The 26,122-nt window shown below is 39.1% G+C and overlaps 3 protein-coding genes across 4 annotated transcripts; 2 read left to right on the top strand and 1 right to left on the bottom strand.

The window, feature by feature from the left end:
• Positions 11,185-14,765, top strand: LOC109223828 (zinc finger BED domain-containing protein DAYSLEEPER-like). 2 transcript variants are annotated; one of them, XM_019388269.1, is made up of 2 exons: positions 11,185-11,402; positions 12,581-14,765. In XM_019388269.1, the coding sequence occupies exon 2, from the start codon at positions 12,590-12,592 to the stop codon at positions 14,615-14,617; it is 2,028 nt and encodes a 675-aa protein (XP_019243814.1). In that variant the 5' UTR covers positions 11,185-11,402; positions 12,581-12,589; the 3' UTR covers positions 14,618-14,765. The 2 variants fall into 2 exon arrangements, with proteins under 2 accessions (XP_019243814.1, XP_019243813.1); XM_019388268.1 differs by lacking the exon at positions 11,185-11,402 and adding an exon at positions 11,719-12,111.
• On the top strand, positions 15,238-17,746 carry LOC109223827 (putative pentatricopeptide repeat-containing protein At3g15930). Its single transcript, XM_019388267.1, has one exon. The coding sequence runs from the start codon at positions 15,424-15,426 to the stop codon at positions 17,689-17,691; it is 2,268 nt and encodes a 755-aa protein (XP_019243812.1). The 5' UTR covers positions 15,238-15,423; the 3' UTR covers positions 17,692-17,746.
• On the bottom strand, positions 19,094-25,527 carry LOC109223826 (putative cyclic nucleotide-gated ion channel 8). Its single transcript, XM_019388266.1, has 8 exons — positions 25,287-25,527; positions 24,377-24,524; positions 23,148-23,730; positions 22,540-22,752; positions 21,510-21,811; positions 21,195-21,306; positions 20,134-20,370; positions 19,094-19,987 (listed from the first exon to the last, which is right to left on the bottom strand). Exons 2-8 carry the CDS (start codon positions 24,430-24,432, stop codon positions 19,403-19,405), a joined length of 2,088 nt encoding a protein of 695 aa, XP_019243811.1. The 5' UTR covers positions 24,433-24,524; positions 25,287-25,527; the 3' UTR covers positions 19,094-19,402.

Genomic DNA, 26,122 nt, shown 5'->3' with positions numbered 1-26,122 from the left:
GTGGTCTAGACTTGGGTTACCCGAGCGGACAACTGGGGTCGAGGAGGGGGCAATGTACCGGGAGCACGAAAGTCAGCCCGGCCTTGTTGCTTGCCCATCCTCGTCTTATTTGGTATAATTTCTACAGAAAAAGCGGGCCACGCGAACGTGTGCACCATTTTCAGAAGACTCAGAGGAGAAGCGTAAGAAGGTATTTAAATACAGTTCAAGTAATATCAAAGCGGTAAATGACAATTAGCACATTAAGTCCACAAAAATACAGTGATCTCAACAATAAAGCCAAATAAAAATCACATTAACAAGCTCGAATTCTTGAACCTTCAATCGAAGATTCTGGGTTCTTGTCCCCAGCAGAGTCGCCAGAGCTGTCAGAAGACAAATGAAAGCAGTACCTTGGAATAAAAGGGAATCAGATGAAGAAGAGAAAGAAAGCGTCATAGGCAAAACTAAACCTAGAATGTTGTTAGGAGCTACAGCTACTCATGCCATTTTGACAGCATTTTTCTACTACTGAAAAGCATAGAAAGACACAGGAGAAAGCTGATGAAGAATAATGAACAAACATATTAATTCCTACTGTTAACACATGCATCCATACACACATAGTTATGAATAAATTTAGATTGCACAAATAGAGTCATTCTCATAGCCGAAAACTTGGTTACATACCTAGAGATGATCCAAACAAGACCAAATAAAGGTCAAGAGAAAAAACTGATTCTTCCAAAAGATAGTGATCAACAGCAAGCAGCAGACAAACACCAAATCAGAACCCAAATTCAGCTTCCAAAGACCCAGAGATTTCAACTCAAGAAGACCAAAAGAGATTCCTCTACTTCAAATCATTTTCAGCTCTTCAAAAGAACCAAAAGAGGAAAGTTTTTCTTAAAGTTTGAAACTTAGTTTTCAGCAGATGAGAGAATGGTTTTTTTTTTTGTGCAGTAAAATAGTGCTCGAAAATCTTCTCCGTGAGTGAGGGAATGTTTTCTTTTTATAGAGTGCCTCAAGAGCATCTAAGAAAAGAATATTCTGACCTAAATACAGCACATTTTTTACAGCTGTACTGTCCTTTTTCCTTATCCAAAACCAGTATTTTCTAAGGATAAGGACAGCTGTGCTGTATTCTAGAACTTCCGATTTTAGCCTAAGTAAAAACCCCCTTTTACCCCTTAGTTATCACTTATTTCAATTTTACCTAGGTTCCTTTAATTCAAACAGTCCTAAAGTTCTATTGGTTCCAAATCATGCCAAACAACTAGAAAGCATAAAAAGACCAATTAATGCTGGAACAAGACATGGGAATTTTATTCCATCTTAAAACTAACATATTGATCAATAAAGGTTGCTTATCTAATTAACCTAAAGAACACTAAATTCACACTAAACTGATAACAGAAACATAGTGAATGAATTAGCTACACCTGATTAAGGACTTGAGCCTAAAATGACAGAGAATGGAGACCTAATTGCTCCAGCTCATGGGATTCGAACATGTTTTCATCAATTAAAAATCTCACAGAGACATAAAGAAGAAGAGGGCAATTAAGCTGTCTAATGCACTCAAAATTAAAGTCAATATATCCAAAATGCTTCAATTGACATGTGAAACCAAATCATAGTAAGCTCATGAAATCAAACCAGACTTAAGGGCTAATTAAACGATGCATTCACACTCAGATAACTGAAAGTGCTAATTATTTTAACAAGCTAGATTAACCTGGAATTAATACTAAATTAGAAAAAACCTAATAAAACTTGAACAAACAAACCGAAGTAACTAATGCATTCTAGAACAAATTTACAGAATTGAAAAAGCTAAAGAAAACCAATTTTTAACAAGACCGAAAATCAAGCTATTAAGAAACTAACTTGGCAGTTAAACCAGGAATTAAGGGAAAAGAAAAAAGAAAGAAGAGGGGAAAACAGATGACGGAACTTACCAGTGGGACTGGAAAAATGAAAGAAGCTTATGAAGCCCGCTCGCCTTGACCCACAGAGGTCTTTTCCCCCAAGGGATCCAGCTCCGCATGGTTTTGACTGGATCTCCTTGAGAGAAAAGACTTCTGAAAGCCTAAACTCGAAGGAAAAGGAAGCATCGAAACTTTGGGGTTGATTTGAGAAGATTAGGTTTTTTTTCGGTTCGAATCTTAGATCCGAGATTCGAGTCATTCGGTGGGGATTCGAAGAAAATTGGTTGGGGATTTAGGATGAGGATAGGACGGGGATGCAGTTGTGTTAATTTGGGGATCTTTGGGTGACTTAGGGTTTTGGCCGGATTTCTTTGATTCAAGATTCAAGAAACTCGGCGTGGATTCGAGGACAACTAGTTGGATATTTGGGAAGATGAGGTGAAGGTGATCTGTGGTGTTAAATTGGGGTCGATTGGAGCATCGCCACCGGCGGAAACGATTTTCGGCGGGCGGTCTGTGGCGGAGGCGGCGATGGAATATAGGGCGGCTAGGGTTTGAATGTTGAGAGAGAAGGAGAAGAAGTTAGAGGGGTCCGATGGGGGGGGGGTCGATCTCTTCAGACATTAATATTGTAAAGTACAAATCAGTTCCGGGCCGTCGAATTGATAAGATCCAACGGTTGAGATCAATTGAGGCAAAACGGGGTCGTTTGGGCATGGACGGGGTTGGAACGGGTTTGGCAGAGATTGGGCTTGGTTTGGAGATTAAAATTTGGGCTGATTTGGGCTGATTTGGAGATTAAAATTGGCCCAATTCCAGAAAATTAACTCCCTTATATTCCTCTTCTTTTATTTTTAATTTCTTTTTTTCTTTTTTTTTTTAATTTAAAAATCCTAAGTTATCTAAAAGGTGAGAAATTAAACGAATTAATTAATTACAAAGTTATAAAAGCTACTTAATCCTATATTAAAAGAGAAAAATTAATAAAAGGATAGAAATGTAAAAATTGGCCATTTTTGTGATTTTCATTTTCTAATAAAGCAAATAACTAATTAATTACTCCTAAAAATATAAAAATAGATTCTAAATGCAATGCATGATATTTTGGTATTTTCATAATTTAAATAAACTTAAACATGCACAAAATGCAGACGATTAAATAAAAATCCTAAGAAATCCCTAAAAAAACAAATAATTAAAAGAAGAAACCTAATTATTGGAATTTTGTAAGCGTAATTCATGTGGGGCAAAAATCACGTGCTCACACCTACTCATTAGTCTATGAGACTAATGCAGTACTACTAGTCGAGGTCGGAGAACCAAGTCTGAGATACTCCCATGAAAGCGGGTTGAGGAATGACGAAAGCAGAAGTCAAGACCTCGACGTAGCCGACGAACGGAGAGATATGGACTACATAAGGATGATCGCCCAAAAACAACATGCAGAATGCTACTACAACAAAAAAGCCAAGGTCAGACCACTCAAAGTCGGGGACTACGTACTCAAGGCCAAAGCACAAGAAAGCAAATACCGCGGGAGGGCAAGCTAGGAACGAATTGGGACGACCCATACAAAATCGCGAGAAGCAAACAAAGGGTCATTTCAACTAGAAATTATGGAAGGAAAACTACTACCAAACAACTGGAACATCGCCCACCTTTAACTTTTAAGGAAAAATGTTCTCTGAGCCGCACTCTTTTTCCCTCACCTGAGTTTTATCCCAATTGGATTTTCTCGGGAAGGTTTTTAATGAGGTGACAAGGACATTTTAAACTAAAGTATGAATAGATGAGGACGCAAACTGATCAGTTCATTGCCCAACCTCTCAATACTTATCCAGGTCGACCAATAAAGGGACTAGATAGACTGGGACTGGAATGCCAGCCCGGAAAACATGTTAATTTCTCCAATTTATATAAGCAAAGCCCACAAATACATAAAGTTCGCCCATGTTTTCGCCGAAACAACATTGCATCAATTAGTTAGTGACATTCAACCTCGTTCGAATTAATTAAAGTGACATTCGACCTCGCTCTAATTAACTCACATTCGACCTCGTTCGAATTAATTAAAGTAACATTTGACCTCGCTCGAATTAACTCATATTCGACCTCGTTCGAATTAATCAAAGTGACATTCGACCTCGCTCGAATTAACTCACATTCAACCTCGTTTGAATTAATTAAAGTAACATTAGACCTCGCTCGAATTAACTCACATTCGACCTCATCCGAATTAACTAAAGTCATGTTCGACCTCGTTTGAATTAATCCACACTCGACCCTGCCACGACTAAATCCAAAGTCCTTATAGTCAAGGCGATCAAACGATAAAAACATACAAGACCGAACAGAGAAGATTCAGAAACAAATAGCAAAAATAGCATTCCACATTCAAAAATATTTTTTTTACAAGGGTTGAACAGACGCCCGCAAAAGGGAACACAAAATTTACAAAGGCATGACTATTCAGCAGCATCGTCTCCACCATCGCCCTCGCCATCAGAGTATGCATCCTCATACTAGACACCCTGTTCAATCCCGTCCAAATGCTCTTCGGCATCATTAGGCCCCGGCGTAGTAGGATCGTAACCACAGGCAACCCGAGTTGCACGCGCCTTAGCACGAGCATCCTCAAAATCAACCTTAGGAACTCTACCCGCTGTTATCAAATTCTTATATGTCTAGCTGGTCCTCGGCGTGGATCCAGTTCTCATACAAATCCCGTGAACCATCGAGATAAACAAAAGTGTGAGAGGAGGACGGCTAAGCCAATAACTACGTCTTCTCGGCCTCGAGAGCGGCAATTTGATCACCAAGGTTCGAGACCTCTTTCTATAGCCCCCCAATCCATTCATCAAGTCGTGCCTCCCTGAGTGTGGCCGTCTCCATATCGTTCACCCATTCAGACCGGAGGATGCGGATTGCATCCTCCGATTCCACCACCTTTGGCAAAGCCGCAAACCGAGCCGACTCACTCTTCTCCAACTCGGTCGTCTTCTTGACGACTTCGTCATTCAAAGCATCAGCCCTGGTCGAACATGTCTCGAGCTCAGCCCGCAGAAATGCCACTTGGGTCTGAAGATCCGCACACTCAGCCTCAACTCCCTTGCTCAGTTCGAGCTCTTCTTTTCTGTCCTTGAGCGCCCCTTCAAGCTTGCTGCACTTATTGATGACCTTCATAATCTCATCATCTTTCTGCTTCAGCTCGTCTCTGATAGCTTGGAAATTACCACTCGTACCAAACTGCCTATAGATCTCGCGGTGCTTGTAGCTGTACTCGCGGTACTTTCTTTCCATCTTTTTAAAAGTAGCCCTACGTCTCTCCTCACGCGCGAGCTCTCTCAATCTCCAAGATAATGGTCTGTAAAAATGAGAGCAAAAGAGAGAAAGTCAGTCTAAAAAAAGAGAGTAAGTCAGTCTGAAAAAAAGAGAGAAAAAGATACAAGGCACAGATATTAGGAAGATCGGAAAAACTTACCCTTAGGGCGAGGACGGCGATTACCGATGACAGGGCGACATCATTGAACGTCGCTAGGGTCCTATCCTCAGCATTAGAGTAGAGGGTACCCAAGGAGGGACCCACATCCTCTGTGTTCACCAAGAGATCACGATCCATGGGGATCACGATGGTACGAGAAGACCCCTCCAACTTCACCTCCACCCGAGTGAATCTTTCATTGAACCTCCGCACCTCCTCGGGGACAACGTCAGAAACGGTTTCATAACCGTCCCCGACAATGTCCTTTTCTCTCTCCTCGGCCGAAGAAGGAACGCCGACTGGCCCCGAGGATGATGGCTCGTTCATCAGCACAACATCCGCAGCCTCAGATGGCCCTCCAACGTCAACCGCGACCTTGGGCAAAGGAACATCTTCCACGACCCTGGTAGAGACTGAAGTTGCAGTCGGTAGATTTACATCGCCCTCCGACGCAGCAACGGTCAGCTCACGATTGTCCCTTGTAGATTCCACAGCTCTAACTGCCCTGTCGCTGACATCCACCCTTCTTCTCTTGAGCGGAACCGAGTCCTCCTCGCTCGGTAATGACTCGTCTATCAAATATAGAACGACCGGGACCGGAGTCTCTGTTGTTAAAGTTGCCGACGGTTGACTAGGTCCGTACAATACTGGGGTATGAGAAGAAGTGGTTGGCTGAGCAGACTGATCCGCAGTAGTAGCATAGGAAGACCCCGTCGCGGCACTTGTTTGGCAGAACGCGGGTGTAGGAGCCCTCGTCCTCCTCGATGCTCTTCGACCTAATGATAAAAGCAGGTTTAAGTCAACCCCTATGATACAAAAAAGAAAAGGACGACCTAAAGGCCTAAGCAACAAAAATTCAAGCAAGCAACTCACTCGTCGTTGAGGGCTTGGACCCAAATTTCTTGTGAAAGCCGGCAATTCATGGATCCCCACCGTATAGGGCAAGACTCGACTGACCCAGTCGTGAATGTCTACAACCAATGGAGGGGGATCTTTATCGGCTTAACAAAAAAAGAGAATAGAAAATGGAACGATTACGTTACTACAGAAATAAGCGAAATGAACATTCAGCGAAGGTACTTACGAGCATAGTTCCACACTTTGGGAAATCCATTGGTGTTTGTCACTACGTCCTTGGTATTGACGTAGAAAAAGTTGAACCAGAACCGACGATTGGCCTTATCGTCCATCTTCACCACCAAACTCTTGCCTCCACGGTGACGAAGGTGTAATATCGTCTCCCTATGGAAACTGGGCGGGTAGAGATGTAATAGATGGCAAATAGAGATCCCGCAGCTAGCCAGTTCCGCGTACTTTGTCAGCATGAGGATAAACTTGTAGATGTAAGGAGAAAGCTGGGCTGGGTAGACCCCGTAATAACGGCAGAATTCCTCCGCCAATGAGGGAAGGGGAAGCAAATAGCCCACTAGGAACGGATACGCGTAGAATGCGCAATATCCAGGGCGGTGAACCTGTACTACATCACGACCGGCCGGGACTAGGTCGATGTGGGCCACGATTCTGAACTTGGCCTTAAAGTCAGTAAGGACAGCCACGTCTATTTCAGATTCTATGGGCTCAAGATCGTCCTCGGGCCACTTCGAGAAGTCCGACCTAGCCTTTTCCTTGCGAGGGATTATTTCGTCTACGGTGGGGAAGCTCTCATCCTCTGCAACAATGGCAGCCCCATCATCATGAGGGGGGGTTGCTCACTGCCAATGGAATCGGGTCAGAGGTCCCTCCAGAAGTGGAAGATGCATTAACCATCTTTGGTTGTTTATATGTGAAAGAATTACGAACACAGAGGGGGTAAGAGTAGCAGAAATTGCTAAAACCAGAGAAAACTGGGCTATGAAGATGGAAACAACGAAAAAAGAATACTGGAGAAGAAGAGAGATATAGAGGTTCGAATGCTTGGAAACACAAAGGATCAAGTAGAGGGTTTCTATCCCTATTTATAAGAAATCCAGGCACCTTAATCGAAAATGCAGTTACCACTGCACAAATATCAAAACGGCAGAGGCGCGAGAAACGACGTAACGTATCGGGAAAATGCATAATAATGACGCATGATGTCATGACATCATTCTGAACCGACGTAACGGTAAATTATGGCACACAAAGTGCCACGTTATCACCTCGCCATGAGTGTTACTGCTCGACCTGCCCACCTAAAATCTCTCAACTACGACTAGCGAAGTCCGCTCATCCATGCCGTCCGAGGGATGACCTTGATAAGTGGAGGGACTAACTGTCGGATGAAAGGAATACCATCCTAATGAAAGCATGATTCTTTCCTTATCAATGTTTGAGATGCCTGATTGTGCCAATTTCCCTAGTTGACAATATGACTTTTATGCCTGAAGCATTTCGTCGATTACTACGCCCTTCCTTGTCTCTGGGTGCCTACGTATCCACCGTAAGCCTTTCCTCGTCTGAACCTCGCCCTTCACTTTTAAGGCTATGCCATCTTAAGGTGCTGCTAAATGGGTGGATCTTATCAACGTCCATGAATGATAAATCATAGATCGAACTGCTGAATCGGAAAAATTGGGTGGTATCATAAAGCTTTGTATCGGCTAAGTTCACGCCCTTAATGCTAGGTTTTGAAAAAGACTTTTCATGTCATTTCTGTTTAGGTCCGATTCGGACCCCTCCGTTGTTTCCTTTTCCTTCCGCACATTTTTCTCGAAATGAGAAAGAAGATAGTATACTTGAATTGTATTATTTAAGTGCTTATTGCTTTCCATAAGGCAAATATGGTATAATTGTTCGGTTTTCCGCAATTTTCTCCATCCCTCTATGTAAATAACCCAATATTGGTTCGCCTGCACCAACTAAATCGGAAGCTTTATTCGAAAGACGAGAGTAGGCTCGAGGAGGATTAAAAGCTCCCCAGCCCAGGTCAAAGGTCTTCTCGCCCTTTTTTAGGGGCAGAGTCAAGTTCGTTACGGGACTAGGGAATTCGACATGAAAAGGTATTATTAGAAGTGATTTGGCCGAGATCGACTAATGACTAATGGAACTTACCGCCGATCAGTCGATCCTGGCCGAGGTCAAATGCTTAGAGCAACAGTAACGGCTAGTTTGTAATAGGGCCTTTTCGGAGAATATTCCATTGGATATTCTCTGTACTTGTACTTTTAGGGCTAATGAGGGATATGTCCCATATAAATAGAAAGAGAGATAAGGTGAAAGGCATGTATTATTGATTCTGATAAGAACTCTCTTGAAAAGTTGACTCTCTAGATAAATACAAACAACACCTTTCCAAAGAGATTCGTTTTGTTGTTTATTCTACACTTTTCACATCAGATCCGAGAAAGTCTCCAATATTCCCATAGTTATGTGTCATACATCATTGTCAGAAGGAAGAATCATCCACCTCATTTAATATTGGGTGAATCATTATCCTTATTTACATTTAGTGCCATTTATTGTTATTTAATGCTTGTTATTCTCATCCCATTACTGACCTTGAACATTTAATATATATTGCATTAAATCTGTTCCGACATTGTCCTACGTAATCCCCGTAGGCCGATTTTAGATATGAAGTTATTATCTTTAACTAAGATTAATCCCTTATCTTTTTAATTAATTAGTGTAACCAAAGGTTCATATTTTTTGGTCAAACAATGGTTAGTTCCAATAAATAAGACAGTAAATTGCTTCTCTTTTTTCTGTATATTTTAAATGTTAGAAAATCTATGTGTGATGATAAAATATAATTACATTGATTGGTAAACTTCATTATATATTTTTGAAAGTTCGACCCAAGTCAAAGTGCTCTCTTTCTTCTTCATTTTGTGTCTTTTGTTCGGTAGAAGCAAATTAATGTAAAATTATAATCAAACACGGCTTATTATCAGTTTTAGCACTTATATCCAAATACGTATAATTCAGTTTCAGCATTAAGAAACTTTTCAGCACTTCAAGTTTATCAGCTATTTACAACCAGCTAATCCAAACAGGCTCTTAGTAATTATTTTATTTGTTTTGAAATGCCTTGTTGTGTACATTTGACACACCTTTTTTTTCTTCTTCTTATTTTGTGCGGAACTGGTGAAACGTAAAAGGTTAGGACGAAAAATAAATGGCAAAATGCATAGTTTACCCATCGATCTTGTACTCAAATATCTCTTACACACCTGTTAAACACGAGAATAGTATTACACACCAAAACTTTTAAAAGTGTGTCAATTACACACCTCTTTTGTCATGTGTCACACGCGTGCATTACACATAAAAGAGGCGCGTGAAAACTACAAAATTCATCTGAAATTAATTTTTTTTTTGTCTTTCCCTTTTAAAACTATTTTCTTTCCAAATTAAAGATAAAAAATAACCCATGTCTTCTTTCCCAACCCACACCCGAACGTTCCCCCCTCGTCTTCTTCCCTAACCTCCATCCTAGTTTTGTCTACTCCCCTCATGTTTCATCTTTCCAACCGACCCCCATGAATAAGAAGAAAAAGAAAAAGAAGAAGAAAAGAGGAGCTATTGGGTCTTGTAAAAATCACCATTATTGACCTTTTGAAAAAGCTTGAACATATAATTGGGTCTTGTTGATTTTGGTGTTCCANTAGTATAAGTGTTAAAAGTGGTTAAGTAAGTAGTTTAGGTGTAGGTTGGGGTAAGTTTACGGGTTAAAACTTAAGGTTTAAAACCGAGGGTACGAAAGGTAGTTAGAAGTCTAACGCGTAAGAAGGAAGGAAGTGGTATGGTAAGGTGGGTAAGGGTTGGTGGGTACTAGTGGTGGTAGGTGGAGTAGAGTTGAGTGGGGTTGGGAGAGTGGTGGGTAGGGGTTTCGGTTTTTCGTTTCTGTTTAGTTTTTGTTAGGGAGAGTGGAGGGAGGAGGGGTGGGATTTGGGGGGGGAGGGGGCGGGGCAGAGTTTTTTTTCCCCAGTTTTTTATTCTTTTCTTTTTTTCGATTTATGACACGTGTCAGATGCTGATTGGCACATGTAATAGCAATCTTTAAGCAGATATGGTCAAACACCGAAGTGGTGTGTAATTGACACACCTTTAGGGGTCGTTTGGTTGGAATATGATTTATACCGGTATAAGTTATATTGGGATAAGTTATGCTGGGATTGTTGTTATTTAGGTGTTTGATGTTGTATTAAGAATGACAATTGCATAATTTCTAAGAAGAAGTTATAAGTTATACCGGTGTTAATTACCCCACCTTTTATAAGGTATAAGTTATCCCAGTGTTAAAATTAACACCTGGATAACTTATACTTGGTTTACTAACCAAACATAGTATTAAGGTGGTATTAAATTTTTATACCACCCTTATACCTTCTTATACCTCATACCAAACGACCCCTTAAAAGTTTTGGTGTGTAATATGATTCTCGTCTTTAACAGATGTGTAAGCGGGATTTGGGGACAAGGTCGATGGGTAAAGTATGTATTTTGCCAAAATAGATAGTTATGACTTTAATTCGAGATCAGAAGTTAAATATTGCCAGTATTATATTGGTAAAATATCTAATAGCACCCAGTATAATTCCGGAGTGTAGCGAAATTAAAGGAGAAAAAAGTGAATTCCAATTAGACTTGTTCTTAAAAAAAGGAATAATGTTAAATGGGATCATATACGTAACCAAAAAATAATCTCTCCGTAGCTGAATAGGAAGAAGGAATGGGACCCAACAAATAAACGGCTCTGATTGGCTGAAATGCGGCGGGCTCCACGTCAGGCGGCGTAGGGGGTAAATTAGAAGGAAATCTATATATATTGGACTTTAAAAGCCTCAAAAGTCCAAACCCAGTCTTCCTTGGCCTAAAACCTCATATCGGCCGCAGTCCATTAGGGTTTTGAGCTCTGAACCTCAAAGTTCAAGCCTAAGCCCATCTTCTTCTCCTTCTCCCTCCAGAATTTTTTCTTAAATTACGATTAAAAAAATAATCATAAACGATAAAGTATAAACCCTAAACCCTGCTTTAGATACAGAGGTTTTTGTTTCACCATTGGTTTGCGACGTCAGTTGTTCTAAAAAGTAAGTACCTTTTTTGCGCGGAATTTATTGCTTTTGTTCATGTGTCTGTTGTTTCATGGATTCTTATGTAAATAGCATTCAAGCTTTTCCTGCATTTATAAATTCGTTAAAATTGATTTTTCCTTACATTCGTATCGTTTAAGAATTCACCTTTTGTATTTATGCTTAGATTTCCTGTTAACTTTTTTGAGAAATTTTTGATTATGGGAAACGTGTTTCTGTGCGGCTTAACAATCATGATGTGAATTAGGGAATGGATACTCCTCCTAGTCATGTCTTGCTTTAGAAGTATCCCATTGGTGTTCAATGTTAGTTGTCTGAGAAGCATTGAGTTTGAAAGAGCTGTGAAAAGAAAATTTAGAAGAGTATATATCATCGAGTTAACTAGAAAGAATCATCTTTGTTCTAGGTTTTTCTGATGGTGCTTTGGATGTGATTGACAATTCTTGGTGGGAATTAGGAAAATCTGTTGTCAGAAGAAGGCTCCTTTGAGGCAATTCAAATAATGCCTTCGAGGCAATACAGACGACACCCTCAAAGCTTTACAAATAACGCCTTTGAGGCAATAAAACTTACACCTTGAAGGCAATACAGATAAATCCTTTGAGGCCATGCAAATAATGCCTCTGAGGCCATGCAAATAGTGGATCGTACAAACGATGCCTTCGAGGCTACACAAATAACGCCTTCGGGGCCATTAATTTATTATGTTAGTGACGTTGATAAATCATTGTTGGATAATTTCAAGGGCATCACCTTTCATTAATTTTCAGTGATGTTCCATGGTTTATGCTTGAAAATACTCGTCTAAGCCCTTAAGCTATATTGCATTACTGCTGCATAGATTATTAATTTGTCCAGTTCAAATGCCTTCATTCTTTATGCCTGAGAAAGACTAAATATTGCAGTATTGCTTCATATGTTTACTTACTTTAAGACATTTGAATGCCAGAATTAGGTTATGAACTTTCTGCCTTATTTTGATATTTTTGCAGTAGAGTAAATGTCATCGATAAAGTAACATGTTTTTCTATTTCTATATGAACTAAGGGTATAGCTCAATGAAGAATTGCAGTTAGTTGGTGTTTTTGACAATACATGCATGTAGGTAGTTGATGAAATTATTTTAATTGGCGAAAAAAGTATCTTCATTGATCTTTTGTTTGCTTTGCTGGCAGGGTGCTCATATGGATGCCCTAACTAGTCATAATGAGATAGCTGATTCAGAGGCACAACCGAATAAGCGCAGGCGGAAGAAGTCCATAGTTTGGGAACATTTCACAATTGAAACAATTGATGCGGACTGTACCAGGGCTTGTTGTAAGCAGTGCAAAAAGTCCTTTGCGTATATTAGTGGCTCAAAGTTAGCAGGCACCAGCCATCTCAAACGACATATTGCCTTGGGTATTTGCCCGGTGAATCGAATCAACCAGGAGAAGAATCACACCCCATATAACCCGACTGTGCAAACTAATGGTTCTGCAAGTGCTACTCTTAAATCAAGAAAGCGCTACAGAGCTACTTCAGGACCAACAAGTATCCCATTTGATCAGACACGTTGCTGCTATGAGATTGCAAAAATGATAATTCAGCATGACTACCCACTCGAGATGGTGGAACACTCAGGATTTAATAAGTTTGTTCGAAGTCTTCAGCCATTATTTAGTTCAGTGAGTGTCAATACCATCCAAGACCACATTTTTAACATTTACCTGAGAGAAAAGCAAAGCCTTCTGAACATTATTAGTGCAATTCCTGGACATGTTAGCCTGACACTGGATTTAAGAACTTCAGATCAGAGTTTAGGCTATGTCTTCTTAACAGGATACTTTGTTGACTGTGATTGGAAATTGCAGCGGCGACTTCTCAATGTTATCATGATACCTTTTCCTGATTCAGAAGTTGCCTTCAATCATGCTGTTGCCGCATGTTTGACAGATTGGTGTTTAGAGTCTAAGCTATTCACTCTCACTCTGGATCGATCCTTCGCAAATGACAATGTTAGAAAAAACCTGGGACATCTACTGTCGATCAAGGGTGGAAATATTCTCAATGGTCAGCTAATAATTGGTAGTTGTTGTGCTCGTGTTCTGAGCCATCTTGCACAGGATGCGTTAGATTCCATGAGAGCAATTGTTGAGAAGGTCCGCCAAAGTGTTAAGTTTGTTAAAACCGCAGATGCCCACGAAGAAAAGTTTCTTGAGCTGAAGAGACAACTTCAAGTTCCCAGTGCAAAGGAACTTATTGTGGATGACCAAACAAAATGGGATACCACATATCAAATGCTGATGAACGCTTCTGAGCTGAAACAAGTATTTTCTTGCTTGGATACTTCTGATCCTGATTATAAGGTGACTCCTACAATGGCTGAGTGGAAGCAGGTTGAAATTCTCTGTGCATACCTGAAGCTTTTCTTTGATGCAGCCAACATTTTAACTTCCTCAACATATGCAACGGCTGATGTGTTATTTCATGAAGTGTGGAAAATTCAGCTCGACCTGATGCAGGCAGCCCATAGCCCGGATCATTTCGTAAGCAATTTGACTAAACCATTGCAGGAGAAGTTTGACAAATACTGGAATGATTGCAACCTGGTTTTAGCAGTTGCTGTTGTTATGGATCCTAGGTTCAAGATGAAGATAGTCGAGTTCACCTTTAACAAGATCTATGGTGAAGAAGCTGAAACTTGGATCAAGATTGTTGATGAGGGAGTGCACGAACTATTTTGTGATTACATCGTGCAATCACTTCCTCCGCCTCCGCCTAATTTTGTGGATGAAGCAAATGAGAATATTATAAAATCAGAATTCTGTCAGGAAGATAGTTTCCTTCCTAATGGTGATACATTTGCAGATTTTGATGTCTATCTCCATGACATTATGAACAATCAGCAGATGAAAACAGAGTTAGATCAGTATCTTGAAGAATCTCTCATGCCCCGTTCACAAGATTTTGATGTTTTGGGTTGGTGGAGAATAAACAGATCCAAGTACCCCACTCTCTCCAAAATGGCATCTGATATTTTATCCATCCCCGTCTGCACAGTTACTCCAGATTCTGTGTTCGACACTACACCGCGAAATTTGGACAGCCACCGTAGTTCTTTGAGACCCATAACTCTTGAGGCTCTCAGTTGTGCAAAGGATTGGCTCCAATATGAATCTTGGGAGCTCCCATCCGGAGTCCCAGCATCAATGGTTAAAATGGAGTATTAGCTTTGTTAGTAAAGATTTTTTTCTTTTAGTTTCTTTTTTGTTTTCTTTTTTCTTCGCCTTTATATTAACATTTTTGTGCACACAAGCTTATAGGTCAATGAAATTCATATTCTTTCACCAACTTTACCAAAATAGATTCACTCTTTCATCTTTCTGAAAAAAAGTAGGAATATATACGGAAGCTAGTGATTGAAAAAAAATCTGCTGTTTAGATTGTGCAGAAGATTGAAGGCTCTAAGGCTATCAATACCATTGTATCATCTGATAAAATCAAATAAATTAGTTTCAAGTTTCAACACTTAATATTGAATGCATCAAGTGATTACACATTAGATGTGTTAGCGAAATTTGAATGCTGCATCCGTTCCCTTTTAATTGTCATATTATTATACAAAAAATAGGGGAAATGATAATACATGATCATTTAATAGTAATAAGGAAGGGCTATATGAGATAAAAAAGCAAGGAAACAGAAAGTAACGATAAAGTGGCACACCAAATTCGTCATTCCATAAAGTTGTATTTTTTGTTATTACTTAACGATTGATTTAATGATACGCTACAATAAAATTAACTAATAATCAAAATAAATATTATATTTAAAATAACAACATGATACAATAGAATAGGTAACAACTCCAAACAAGCAGTTACTGCACCTCTAAACTTGTTAGGCTTTAGTACCAAATTTTCGTCTTGGAACTCTTCTGGTGCAGAAGGCCACTACTGCTTATTTGCTTATTTCGCTGTCTTCAATCTATCTGCAAGAGCTCAAAAATGTGGATGAAACCTTAGATTAGCATCACATGGTAGTCTCAAGGTCTCTCAGGAGACTCTCAAACTTGTCATATAATTTAAATTCGTCTTTCCACAAAAAAAGTGTGTTCTTCATAGCTTCACTATGTCCAAACCAAGTCTCCCAACTAGCTCATCTTCACTTTTCTCCAGAAGTCTATTTATCCCTACACGCGATCGTAGAAAGCTGCAAATCTATGGACCAACTTAGGCAGATTCACTCAGTAACGATCCAAAATGGCCTTGCTTCTGATCCCACAATCTGCTCCAAGATCATAGCTTTTTGTGCTACTTCTGAATCAGGTGATATGAAATATGCTCGTTCTCTGTTTGACATAATGCATGAACCAGGAGTCTTCGTTTGGAATACAATGATCAAGGGCTATTCAAGAGAAAATAGTCCAGAAAATGCAGTGTCAATTTACAGAGAGATGTTAAATGGCAATGTACGACCGGACAATTATACATTCCCCTTCTTCCTTAAGGGTTTTACTCCTGAAATATCGTTAAACATAGGGAAAAGTACGCATGCTCATATATTTAAATTCGGGTTTGAGTTAAATGGGTTTGTTCAGCATTCGTTGATTCATATGTACTGTTTAAGTGGGGAAGTTGATATGGCTCGTGGCGTATTTGATTTGAGTTCTAAAACTGATATACTAATTTGGAATGCTATGATTTCTGGGTACAACAGGTCCAGACAATTTGGAGAGTCAAGGAAACTCTTTTATGCAATGGAGGAGAAGCGATTGCAGCCCACTTTTGTAACTCTTGTCTCAGTAATATCCGCTCTCTCACAGCTTAAGGATTTAGATACTGGCAACCGAGTTCATCAATATGTTAAGGACTGTAAGGTAGAGTCTAATTTGGTTTTGAACAATGCTTTAATTGACCTGTATGCGGGTTCTGGAAAGATGGATGTTGCACTTGGCCTATTTCAGAGCATGAAGCATAGAGATGTTATATCATGGACCACAATTGTCAAAGGTTTCGCGAACATTGGACAAGTTGATGTAGCTAGGAAATATTTTGATCAGATGCCAGAGAGGGATTCCATATGTTGGACAGCCATGATTGATGGATATGTCAAAGAAAACCGATCTAAAGATGTCTTAATGCTCTTCCGTGAAATGCAAACAGCAAAGATACGACCAGATGAGTTCACTATGGTTAGCATCCTTACCACATGTGCACATCTTGGGGCTCTTGAACTTGGAGAGTGGATCAAGGCTTACATCGACAAGCACAAGATTAAGGTTGATAGACACTTGGGGAACGCAGTCATAGACATGTACTTTAAGTGTGGGAATGTGGAAAAGGCGCTGATGGTGTTTTCTGAAATGCCTTGCAAGGACAAATTCACATGGACAGCCATGATTGTCGGTCTTGCAACTAATGGAAATGGGAGAGAAGCTCTAGATATGTTTTCTGATATGTTGAGAGCTTCAGAAACACCTGATGAGGTGACTTACATTGGCGTGCTTAGTGCTTGTACTCATATGGGTATGGTAGAGGAAGGAAAAAGGTTTTTTATTAGCATGACCTCTCAGCACGGCATTCAACCTAATGTTACACATTATGGCTGTATGGTTGATCTTCTTGGTCGAGCAGGGCGCTTGGGGGAAGCTTATGAGGTTATAAAGAATATGCCAATGAAACCAAATTCAATTGTTTGGGGAGCTCTTCTTGGTGCTTGTAAAGTTCACAAGGATGTTCGAATGGCTGAGGTTGCAGCTCAACAACTTCTTCAGCTAGAGCCTGAAAATGGGGCCGTCTATGTTCTCTTGTGTAATATATATGCAGCTTGTAAAAAATGGGAAAACTTGCGCGAGATAAGAGGAATAATGACGGATCAGGGAATCAAGAAGACGCCAGGTTGTAGTCTGATAGAGATGCATGGGATTGTTCATGAATTTGTTGCAGGGGATCAGTCTCATCCTCAATCTAAAAGCATCTATTTAAAGTTGGCTGAGTTGATTGAAGAATTGAAATTAGCAGGCTATGTTCCTGATACTTCAGAGGTTTCTCTTGACACAGGAGAAGAGGAGAAAGAGAACTCCCTTATTCGGCACAGTGAGAAGTTGGCGATTGCATTCGCTTTAATTAATTCTGAACCTGGATCCACTATCAGGATAGTGAAAAACCTTAGAATCTGTGCTGATTGCCACCATGTAGCAAAGTTAATATCAAAACTTTACAATAGAAAACTAGTTGTTAGAGACAGAACCCGGTTTCACCATTTTGTACAAGGTTCATGTTCTTGTAAAGATTATTGGTGATCTCCTTACACAAGGATAAGTTGCAGTAGTCCAAGTCACTACTCTCGTTTTCTTCTCTCTTTCATCTATGCTTTACATTTTTCTGGATAAGCAAAGTTTCGTAGTTAAGGCGAGTGATTAATTTTAATTACAACTCAGACTTCCAACCTGTCAGATGGTGAGGAATATTCTTTACCTCTAAAGTATACATCACTCGTCTAATGGAGCATAAAGTTGATTGATAAAGTAAATATTGGACAAAATTTCTTGTAATATTTAAGTTGTTTTATAAGAAGAGAAGCCTTGGCGTAACTGGTAAAGTTGCTGCCATGTGATCAGGAGGTCACGGGTTCAAGCCGTGGAAACAGCCTCATGCATTTCTGCAAGGGTAAGTCTGCGTACAATAGACCCTTGTGGTCCGGTTCTTCCTCGGACCCCGCGCATAGCGGGAGCTTAGTGCACCGGGCTGCCAGGCAGCCATATCTGATAGGTATGCCTGCCTAATAGGCTTTTACAGAATTTAAGTTGTTTTATAGCTTTTAGTCTGAAGTGAATTTCTCCCTTCCTGTTGGCGAATAAGAAGCACGAGGATTAAACTACTTAATTTTTGGGTGGATTCTAAGTTTTCTAAAATAAAAATTACATATTCGGAAGTTACATAACAAAGTATTGCAAGCCACAGTAGTTAACAATCTGATTTTTTTTAAAAATTTAAAAAGATTTTGCTAAAAGAAAATTCTTTGAATTTTTATATAAATCAAGTAATCATTCTTTATTATTAGCAAGAAAACGCCTTTATCCTCAAAAGTGTCCAGTCTGTTATATATCCCTCCACCTTGTTTGTGTGTCCGATCACAAAACAGAAGAATCAGCCAACCATTGTGTGATTGTGTCAATGGCCGTGCGGCATTGTCACCACCACACGCCCACCCATCTCTCTCCCCTCTTTGTCGCTGCCACCACCCTTCTTTAGCCAAACCCATTTTCCAGCTCCTCCACTTTCCCGTCTTCAAAACCTCAGCAAAATCACCAGCATTAAAGGCAATTCGATGTGTCAAGAATGAAGTAGGAGGAGCTGTTGATCCCAAGCAAGGGGTCTCTGTTTACAAGCCTAAATCCTATGAAGTACTCGTTTATTTTATTTAGAAGCATCTTCTGCATGGCATAGTTGAACAGCAGAACAAATGTAACAAGTTGGAGGTTTTCTTTTTTTCTTTTTTTTTTTTCCAGTTGTAGATCGTTAAAGAATCTTGAGATCGATTCCATAATATACTTTCAGATTATTTCTGCGTAGACAACACCTCTTATTGAAAAAGTTCCACTCACCTTCCTCCTGATACAGGTAGTCCACTATACTTATTGTGTAGAACGCCCGAGAATAAACATTTCTATTAGAAGAAAAGCATTACAATTGCCTTCTCCATAGGGAAAATACTTTCTCCGCTTGGACTAGGAAATAAAATACTTTTGTTGTATTAACTGTTGTTTTACAAAATTTAGACACTTCCAAAACACAAAACTAATTCTCTTACAGCAATTCAAAAACAACTCTGTCATAATTAAAATTCAAACACACACAAAAAAACAAAACTTTTTCTTGACCAAGTAATTAGTCTGAATTATGGACACTAAAGCCAGGCTTAGAAGGCTTCATGAGTTTTATATACCCTCTAGAACTCTGAGTTTTGAAGCCTATGAACTCCACACATAGCAAGCTGCAAAATTTCAGAGGCTAACGTGGTCGCTCCGGAGCTTTATGCAACATTGGTGTCAACTCCGAATCTCCATCATCGTTCTCATTATAGTCGTCTTCTTCCAATTCTTCATTGTGACGAAGTTCTGCAATTTTTCTCCGCATATGCCGACGCCATGCAGCTTGTATAAAGCTGGCAGCCCACGTTCTCCATTGCTGCGAGTAAAATCTGAAAGTGTGCTGTACCTGTCGACTCTGCAGCCGTCTGAACTGAGATGTAATGTACTTCACTTCCTCTGCTTCTAAGGCAAATGCCTCTACTTCTGTTAGTGCCTTTACAGTCCTAGTGGATGGCGGCAAGTTTGAACCGGATTTAGGATCCAATGCCCATGTCAGCAGTTCCTCCCCGCAGAAGTCATTTTCTTTCAGAATACCTCTGTTGAAGAAACCACTTCTTCCACCATCAGTTGTTACACTCTCTAGGTGACCACGGATTATAAACAGCATTTCACCAACCGGGTCTCCTTCCCTAACTATGTACGTATTTTCTGTGCATAAACTTGGTTTCAACCGCTCACAGATTGCGTCAAGTAACCTCTCGTCCATGTTCTCAAACAAGGGCACCTACAATATTACAACAATTCAAATTAAGGTACTCCGGTATCATGCCCAAAAGTGTAAATTCTTTACATTTCTATGCACACTTATCAAATTTCTCAAAACTCTTGAAGATACTGAAACAGGGTTATCAATAAGAAAAGAGTACTTACCCTTCTGACCAAATTCAAACAAAGATGCCGCTTAATATCCCTTCTAAGATCTTTCGGCAGATTTTGCACCAAACTTTCTTCATCTACTCCTCTAGTTTCCAGCCATTTGTACTGATCATAACGTCGAACTCTCTCCCTTAGCTCAGGAGGAAGTACTCTGTGATGCATCCATTGCTCGGAGTCACGCCTTTTGACCCTCATTTCCTCAAGGCGTACCGTCAGAGACTGAAGATAGGTCTGTAGGGAACAAAAGATTTCAACACTGTTGGAATGTACGAACTTAAACGTTTTCCTAATACAACAAGTACTACCTGTATCTGTTAAAGAATTTCCATGTTCCTAAAGTTTAATAGTAGTATTGTATAATACAACCAGGCAATTAGCAGTTGTTAAAGTCATTTCTCCCTTTTTTTTAGGACGTAACAAGGTAGGTTATGCAATCCCTCCATTTTTATTGTTCGAACCAATCTGTATTAGGAATAATATGAAAAAAGAAGGACCAAATTCCTTACATTTTCATCCACTCTGATTAAACAACATCAGAGAAGGATAAATACTAAAATAGGAGGTAAATCTCCTTTTTCCGCTTCACCTTCCGTCTCCACCAACCAAGCAGTTAGAGGAACCGAGAGAGCCATATGTTTAAAATTTTAGCAATATGAGAAGGCAGTTTTATTAATGTTGAACTAATAGTAAGCAAACGCCACGACTCCTTCAAAGGCCAACTTGACGCGAAGAGAAAAACAACTGAGATAAGTCCTAATAAAATCCCTATGGTGCTTATCCGATTTTGAATTTCTTGGGTCAATTTTCTCAATACTAGCAAATCATGCAATTGTATTTGAACTTTAACGCCAAGTATCCAGGCAATAGTGGCTATAAGTCCTGTTCAAGATATTGCCAGCTTTGACCCTCAAAAAGAAACTAAAAGAATAAAAGAAGTATGACACTGAAAAGCTTGGTACTATTCTGCATCATCGTCTAAAGAATCTGACAAGTTCAACCTTAAGAAAAAGGTTCGCAGAAAAACCAAAACATAAAGGCCTCTTTAATCAACGCACCTGCATGTTTCCAATGAGAAGAGCAAATAGTAGGAGTCCGGAAATGGCCAATATTATTGAAAAGAGATTTTCTAGAGTATAGGTACTGGTTTCAAGCCCCTGACCAAGTGTGCTGTAAAAAAATGAAATATCAAACTAGTTAAGCTCAGGAGGCCTTGTAAGGCGGCATTGACCAAAGGGTGATTTTCTGACTGTGGTGAACACCACACATGTACAGGGAAAATCATGAGGCAGACAAATATTGACCAAAGACAAAGTGAACAAAGGAGAGAAAATAACAATATTATTAGAGGCATCATATAGCTGAAATTTTACCTCAAATTCTGCAAGCCCCACCACAAACAAAAACAATATTTGACAACGAAATCCTCAGAGTCAAGAACACCAGATGTTACAGCTCTTGCATATATTCCATACTGAAAGTTTTCCTCCTCAGAACATTTCTCGTCAAGAACACTCTTACCAATTTCTTGCCATTCTGTCACATTAAAGTTTCCTTCACGTGAACAATACAGATAAGATATTTTTTCATTGCACTGCTCATTTTCACTACATGCTTCATTCCAACATGTATCTTTGCGTTCGACGGATAACAGGTACCAGAAGGCCCCGAAGATCTGCATATCACAAACAACAGACTTCAAGCATTTCTGGACTCTTGAACGATGGCCTTCTCATCATGATTGAGATACCACATTGGTTATTTAACTGGAGATAAATTAGCTTCTCCTAGTACCATATAATCAAATACTAATAACTGATGGAATTCTAGTTAACAACTCAGATTAGAATGATAACAAAGTATGCCAAAAGGAAAAAGAAATAAAAGGATCCAGTCTACCAATCGAGGTTGGGGGACATAGATAGGAGTAATGTACAACTTGTGCTCAATAAGTAGGATGAAAGAATGTAACGCAGTGTCCCAAATGGTGGCCTTTAACAAATGCATCCTATGAGTCACATTAAAGTAGTAGTCCAAGGCACAAAGCTATTTGTGCTACGAAATCTAGAAAAAGGAACAGCTATCACAGAATTTCCATACTCTAGACCAAGAACCAGAGAAAAGCAGAGTGGAAAACCAATAACCTATAAAGGGTCTTTTAGCAAGCATTTTGATAAAACACTAAGCTTCACTAAATACAAAAATGATTCGTTAAGAGTATGGTAACCTGATGTTTTATCTTGTTAATTGTATACATTCTTATATGTCGAACCTTATCAGGCAAAAGAATTCACGATAAATTGTAGCAACATGAGTAGGTAATTCTTCTTGACATAGAATGAAAGAACAAAAGCAGTTAACAGTACTAAATGCAATAATGAACAGACTTGAGAAGTTACTTACGTGACTAGCCAGCACAAACCACAACAGATAATATGCAGCACCAGCCCAAGCAGTTTCTGCAAACACCCCCGCAGTCTTTTTCAAATCCGAACTTAATGGAACAAATCGCAAAAACCTAGGAATATATTGAAGGATGATGATGACCACTAACGCTTGCTTTGTACCCAATACATCCGAACCTTTTGATCCATCAAGATATCTCGCTACCACAAGCTGAAGAAGAAAAAAACACTAGAAGACATAAATAAAGCAAATACCAACTTATGGAGAAAGAAACATTGGTAAAGTTATAGTTGAAGCTTCCTGAGGAAATCCAGATGTTTTTATATTATCTGTCTACTGTGGCTGCTAGTACTAAAATAGGCTATAGGCATATGTGCCCCTCTAACTTTCTGTTTTTGATTGTCTATTGCTGGAACAAAAGGTGCATAGAAAAAATAGGTATTATTTGTATAATGCTGTGTACAACTAGTAAAATAGGTTATATGCATGTCTTTGAGAGAGAGAGAGAGAGAGAGAGTTCCAAATAGAAAACAGTAGATGCGAAATGTAGCTGAATACTGAATGTGCACAGGCGTTGTTAGAATAGTCAAAGTCATAGTAGGAACCTGCGGTAAAGGAAGAACAGAAAGAAGATCCACCACAAAATAACGCTGGATATATCTGCTTGCTATTTGTTTCGGATCTATAACAAGTTCGCCTCGCCCAAAAACACGGGAAGAGGGAGCAATGTAAGCCGTTCGGAATTGGAGAACCATGCGGATAACGTAAAACAAATCAAGTATTGTCCGCATACTGATTACTACTTTTGCTAAACTTTCATCTATATGGAGACACATCCCTTCACTCTTAAAAACAGGAAGGAAAAGAAATAGAGGATCAACAGATACTGCAAAAATACATGATATGACCAATAGCCTATTCCAGAACAGGAGAGACTTGTCTTGAGGATCAAATATCTTTCTATCAGAAACTTTAAGATCTTCTGGAAAAACTGCACGGGTAACACCAGATTTCAGTGTTCGGCCAAATGTCATTAGTCCCTCAGATCCTCTTTTTACTCCCAGTTTTATCGACTTGGATGGGTTGTTTGGACGCCCACCAGTAGTCATCCCCTCTATATTAAAGCCAAACTTTGTCCTTCCAGCCATATCGGATTTAAATGATAAGTCAGAGTTAGCGTCCTCCAACCTGCAAGAAACAACAAGGAAAACTTTTTTTGACTTATAATAGACAACCTTATAATAGACAACTAGTTCACTCCAGGAATTTAGGGGTCGCTATCTAAACAATTACAAGCATATGCTTCAATATAGGACAAAACAATTGAAGTGATAAAATATGCATGCCCAGTCCCTCTGCAACACAATTACAGAAGTACCGGAGTGCAAAATGTGTTTAAAAACAAGAAAGAGCATAAAGAATAATGCAGCAATTTAATTGTTTGGTTTTTGATAAGGTTAAATTCTTTAGGATAAGATAACAATCCAATATAATACACAATGATTATGTTTTAGCAATTTGTTCAACCTCTTGGAAGTCCTCTTTGGTATTGAGAGGCCTTAAGCAAATTTCTTTTTGAAGCTAATGGTTAAAGGTCCTCCTCTACATAGTCGGGAAGATGTAATTTTGCCAAAATGTATCGGTCATAGTTCAGAATGCAACGAAGAAATGGGGTTTGTTCTGTATTGTGTAACTGGCAGATGTACAAAGATGACAAGAGCAGAAATTTAGCATTTAGAGTTTGCACAAATACAGACACAGATATAGACCGAATAGAGAAGAAATATGGGAATATACAGATAGGGAAAAAGAAATGCTTCAAATAAACGCATACCTTACAAACTTTTCTTTTTGTCCTCCAATAAGCTGAGACTTGTAATTACCAAACATTGTATTAAATCACTTGCATAGAGAGTGGAGGAGTTCATCAAAACATCAGGCATACCACATCAACTAATAATGTATTGACCACTGTTACTGCACTTCAATTTTGAGGCAAAATTATATAAGGTGTCAGCAGATTGTAGTCATTGAAAAGCGTAAAACGGTCTGTAAATCGTCATATAACTCTCCACAACATTTAACCAATCACAATTGTTCCAAAGCCATGTTACTCAAAAAAGTGAAATACAACACCTAGAAATTTCAGAATTTTATTTTCTTTGTAGTCCATGCCTTCCCATTTCCTCAACCAACAAAAAAACCAAAATGAAATGTGAGGGGGAACAAACAGGTCGCTAGATATTTTTGTTTGGTTTCTCACCCGGTGTCCGGTACCCGCTTTGGAGCCGGACTAATCCGGATTTGCACCGCAGCCCATTAAAGGAGAAAGCACTGCTCCCTACCAAACCCGTGACCTCTGATTAAGGCGGAGGGATGCTACCCGTCCACCACAATCCATTGGTGGTAGAAGATAACTAGCTAGATAATTAATTAATGGCAACGGGAAATAGCCTCAAAACTCGTTATGCATGCATGCATGCGTAACAAGAAATTTCTTGAAATTTGACGTTTCTAAGGCAATCGTACTATAATATCAGTGTGTATCGATAAGTGAGTGAATTTAAAAAAAAAAAAAAAAACTCGCTCAAAAACAGCAACAAACGACGATTATCACCAAATTGAAGCGACAAAAAAGAGTAAAAGGAGCAAGCCCTCAATTTTTTCCACAATTTACAACCTCAAAGCTGTTGACAAGAAAGAAATTGGAAACTGAGACAAAAAAGGCTAAAAATGGAACTTACCCTGAACGTCCTTTAACGTTGAATCTTGATGATTCTAATTTACAAAGTGCATCAAATTGCCGGAGAATTACATCAAAGAATAGCTTTTCGGGGGGACGAGAGGAAAGTGAGAAGGAGAAGAAGAAGAAGAAGAAGAAGAAGGAGAGGGAATTAAGGGAAGAAGTTTTTCCGGTATACCAAATAGGAAAGAAACTTTTGAAGGATTTGTTATAACGGATTTTGGGTCAACAGTTGTCGTTACGACGTTCAGTTTCATAATTTTCTTGTTTCTCCACCTAGTTAACGGGAAAATAGGGTGGTTAAAAGAACTGGGAAAAGCAACACAAAATTGGAAAATAATACTATTATGATAAAATAGTTAAGAGTTTAACTTTTATATGTGTTTAATCTTCTTAAAAAGTGAGATTCATAATTTGAAAAATTAATGTTACCTATGTAGTTTTTATTTATTTAAATTGTGGTATATATAAGTTAGACTTTAAAAAAATCACTGAGATTAAGCTTAATTAAACACGGTAATTTGAAGGGTAACTTCTACTTAATTGATATATACCCTCGGGGATACTATTAAAAAAAATGAAAAGATAGTAAGTTGAACATGACATTTTAGCACTGAGCGACAAGGGTGAACCTTGTTTTTTTTTTCTTCGTGTTTTCTCTAGTAAGGAATTTCGATCAGGAATAATTTGGAGTAATAAGCACTTTTATATAATGTTTCATTCGTATCAGAAAAGGTACTCTCACGCGCTTACGACTGAACATTACACATGGTCAACCCCATATGTTAACTATTGACACAATTTGATATCATGTTGTGTGTTTGCACTTCTTTACCT

The sequence above is a fragment of the Nicotiana attenuata genome, chromosome 3, assembly GCF_001879085.1.
Source record: "Nicotiana attenuata strain UT chromosome 3, NIATTr2, whole genome shotgun sequence".
Classification (NCBI taxonomy): Eukaryota; Viridiplantae; Streptophyta; class Magnoliopsida; order Solanales; family Solanaceae; genus Nicotiana; species Nicotiana attenuata.
Note: the sequence above shows the minus strand (reverse complement) of the source record. Positions and strands in the feature narration are given on the sequence as shown.

Bases quoted from the DNA above. Each gene is read 5' to 3' on its own strand.
- LOC109223828 (XM_019388268.1), top strand. From the start codon at position 12,037: ATGCAAATAGTGGATCGTACAAACGATGCCTTCGAGGCTACACAAATA. The intron at 12,112-12,580 runs GTTAGTGACGTT...CTTTGCTGGCAG, and splicing joins CGGGGCCATTAATTTATTAT to GGTGCTCATATGGATGCCCT.
- LOC109223827 (XM_019388267.1), top strand. From the start codon at position 15,424: ATGGTAGTCTCAAGGTCTCTCAGGAGACTCTCAAACTTGTCATATAAT.
- LOC109223826 (XM_019388266.1), bottom strand. From the start codon at position 24,432: ATGTTTGGTAATTACAAGTCTCAGCTTATTGGAGGACAAAAAGAAAAG. The intron at 23,731-24,376 runs GTATGCGTTTAT...TGTTTCTTGCAG, and splicing joins CAAAAAGAAAAGTTTGTAAG to GTTGGAGGACGCTAACTCTG. The intron at 19,988-20,133 runs GTAAGTACTCTT...GTAATATTGTAG, and splicing joins GTTTGAATTTGGTCAGAAGG to GTGCCCTTGTTTGAGAACAT.